At 52.4% G+C, this 2,708-nt stretch overlaps 1 protein-coding gene across 1 annotated transcript in view; it reads right to left on the bottom strand.

Moving 5' to 3' along the window:
* The window catches only part of LOC115567566 (small conductance calcium-activated potassium channel protein 2), a 51,144-nt gene extending 48,832 nt beyond the window's left edge, over positions 1-2,312 (bottom strand). The window contains 5 exon segments of the mRNA XM_075488152.1: positions 1-190; positions 192-263; positions 265-356; positions 358-968; positions 1,617-2,312. The exon segment at positions 1-190 is cut by the window's left edge and continues 159 nt beyond it. Coding sequence (XP_075344267.1) covers positions 1-190; positions 192-263; positions 265-356; positions 358-942 — 939 coding nt within the window. The 5' untranslated portion in view covers positions 943-968; positions 1,617-2,312.
* Between the last annotated feature and the right edge of the window lie 396 nt (positions 2,313-2,708).

Below are 2,708 nucleotides of genomic sequence, written 5' to 3'. Positions count from 1 at the left end.
GGCCTTGGAGGTGCTGCCCCTGGCCCCGGTGCCGACCGCCCCGACCCCACTCTGCCTGCTGCCTGTGCCCGGCTGCGCCCGCCTACTCTCCACCAACGCATGGTTCTGGTGGTAGATGGACATCTGGTTGGATGTGGAGTCAGTGATGTCATACCCTGCTCTGGGGTATGGCGAGTCTTCTTTGGATGAAATCACAATCTCTGGAGGGCTCTGGATTGGGGGTTGATTGGTAGAAGAGTGGGCCACCGAGGAGGTAGGAGGGGCTTCTCGCTGTCGGTCATGCCCCCCAGCGGTCGTCGCCCCGGCAACAGCTGAAACACCGGCCTCTTTGGTTTCGCTGCTGCTGTCTGATTCAATGAGGTTTCTGCGGGAGGCGCTGAGGCGGCTCAGGGGCTTCATGACCCCGCCTGTGTACTTACAGGAGCTCATGGCGATCTCCGTGAAGGGGTTACTGTCCCTGCGGTGGACCAGCGGACTGGCCTGTCTGTGTTTGCAGCCCCTCTCTCTCTCCCTGTCCCTCTCACGCTCTCTGTCCCTCTCCCGATCCATGGAGGGCGAGTGGGAGGAGTAAAAGAGGGCGTTGTAGACAGGGGAGTTGTCCCCACTCAGGCTGTGCTGCGAGCCCAGGCAGGAGGATAGTGGGGTGCTGGTGGGGTGCAGGGCGTTGGGGATGGGTGGGGGCAGAGGCTGGGCTCCGGAGGATGACAGGGGCAACTTGGGGAGTGATGCTGGAGGCAGGTTGGGCGTGGCAGGTGACGGGGACGGGGTGCTGCCATTTAGGCGGTCGAGGCTTGATCCTCCCATGTGGTTGGAGTGGTTTGATCCTGGCTGGTTGCCAGCGGCGGAGGGATGGGATATACTGCCCAGGGGAAGGAGGAAGCGCTGGTCCTCATCCTCGCTCCCTCCTAGCAGAGCCAAGCTCAGAGAGGGGGGCGGCTCCATGGTCACGGATGTGGCCAGGCACCTGTCTACAGACAAACACAAAACAAGAGAAGAAGAACTGTCAGGAAAGAAGCACAGGGGGGAATATTTATCATGACAGGACAGACAGAGAGAGAGACTGGGGCTGAGGAGAGGAGCTTTGTGATGGATAACGGTTAGTTAAAAGAAATGAGGGAAAAAGACTGAACTCCAGAAGCTGAAGATGTGTGACAAAGACGGGCAGCAGAGTGAAGAAAAGTAGCCATAATTGGGGAATATGTTCTTCCTTGAGTCGCATTTGAGTCAGCTGGCCAGTCAGCCCCTCTCAGCGGTCTCTCTCCGTCTCCCACTGTCCTCTCTCATTCTCTCACATCCCTCAACGCTTCCAGCCATCCAGTGCCATAAAATATCATCTGTGTTACATTGATGTTAGCCAGGAGGAGGGTGCAGATCCTCCGTGGAAATGAGATCAGAGCTCAGAGACTAAGAGGAGGATAATCACTCCTCCATCAGTCAGCGCTGATGGCAGGAGAAGTCCTGTGACCGTGTGTACACCTCAGTCAAACACAAGTTGTCTGCATTTGGTTGCATTTGATTGATTCCAAAACAATAACCTACTTTCAGTATGATATAACCAGACACCTTCACGCCCCCCTCCACCCTCCTCCCCGTCTGTTTCTCTACCTACCTCCTACCTCTTCTCTCTCAGTGCCTGTCCCCCAGGTTAGTTGGGTTGAATCACTGGCTGGATGAAAATAGACCACCACACTTTTTCTTTTTCATGTTGTCACGGCCATCCCATCATCTTCTCCGGCTCGCCTTCCTTTCATACAGGTCCCTCCACAGGTCCACCTCGCTTTCGCCTCTACGAAATTGCGCGTCGCTTCCCGGTCTCCCCCCACCCACCCCTCTCTCCTCTCCACACAGATGTCCCCCCTCCTCCTCCTTCTCCTCCTCCTCCGCTCTCACACTTGATACGATCACTTCGCGTCTTCCTCAATCACCGGCGCTCTCTCGACGGTGCCCATTCCACCGATCCCAGTCAGTCACAATCGCCCGGAGATGAGGAGGAATAAATCCATGCTGACTGGATTAAACAAGAAACAAACAAAACAAAAATAATGCAAAAAAAAAATCGGTCAACCTGTGGCTGCAAGCACGTCAAAAAATAAAATAAAATAAATACATCTGCAAGAAGAAGATAAAAAAACAAACACGCAAAGCTGGACGTTAAGGTAACAGTCCACAGATGAGCAGTGACGCCTGTGATTTAATATGTGACTCCACCGACTTCCACTCAATCTCTAGCTCACTGTCTCCCCGAATCCGTCTCTCACTCTCTCCTCCAACTTCTCTCCCTCTTTCTCCGCCTCCAGTGCTGCCCGTCCGCTCCCATTGGACGGAGTCAGAGAGGCGAAATAAGCGCTGAAAAACAGGTGGCAGGGTTTGTAAGGAGGTACCCGCCACACACATGTCTAATCTATTGCACCCAGGTTATTATTATTATGATTATCATCATCAGCATTATAATTATTTGTTTTACTGCGGCCTCAGGTAACATCGTGTGCTGTTGCTGCCTCTGTAATCACAAAGATGGCCAAATTTCTGTACGGCACCTGTTACGCCCACAGAAGGAAGCTGGAAATCAATGAAACACACAATGCACTCAATGCATTGAGGGGATTATTACATATAAAATGTTGCATTTATGACATAATGTGTAGAACAAATCTATGATGCGCTAAAAATAAAATAATAATAATAATAATGATAAAAAAAACAGCAAC

Source organism: Sparus aurata, chromosome 17 (genome assembly GCF_900880675.1).
Source record: "Sparus aurata chromosome 17, fSpaAur1.1, whole genome shotgun sequence".
NCBI lineage: Eukaryota > Metazoa > Chordata > Actinopteri > Spariformes > Sparidae > Sparus > Sparus aurata.
The sequence above is the reverse complement of the archived record's forward strand: the minus strand, read 5'-3'. Positions and strand labels throughout refer to the sequence as shown.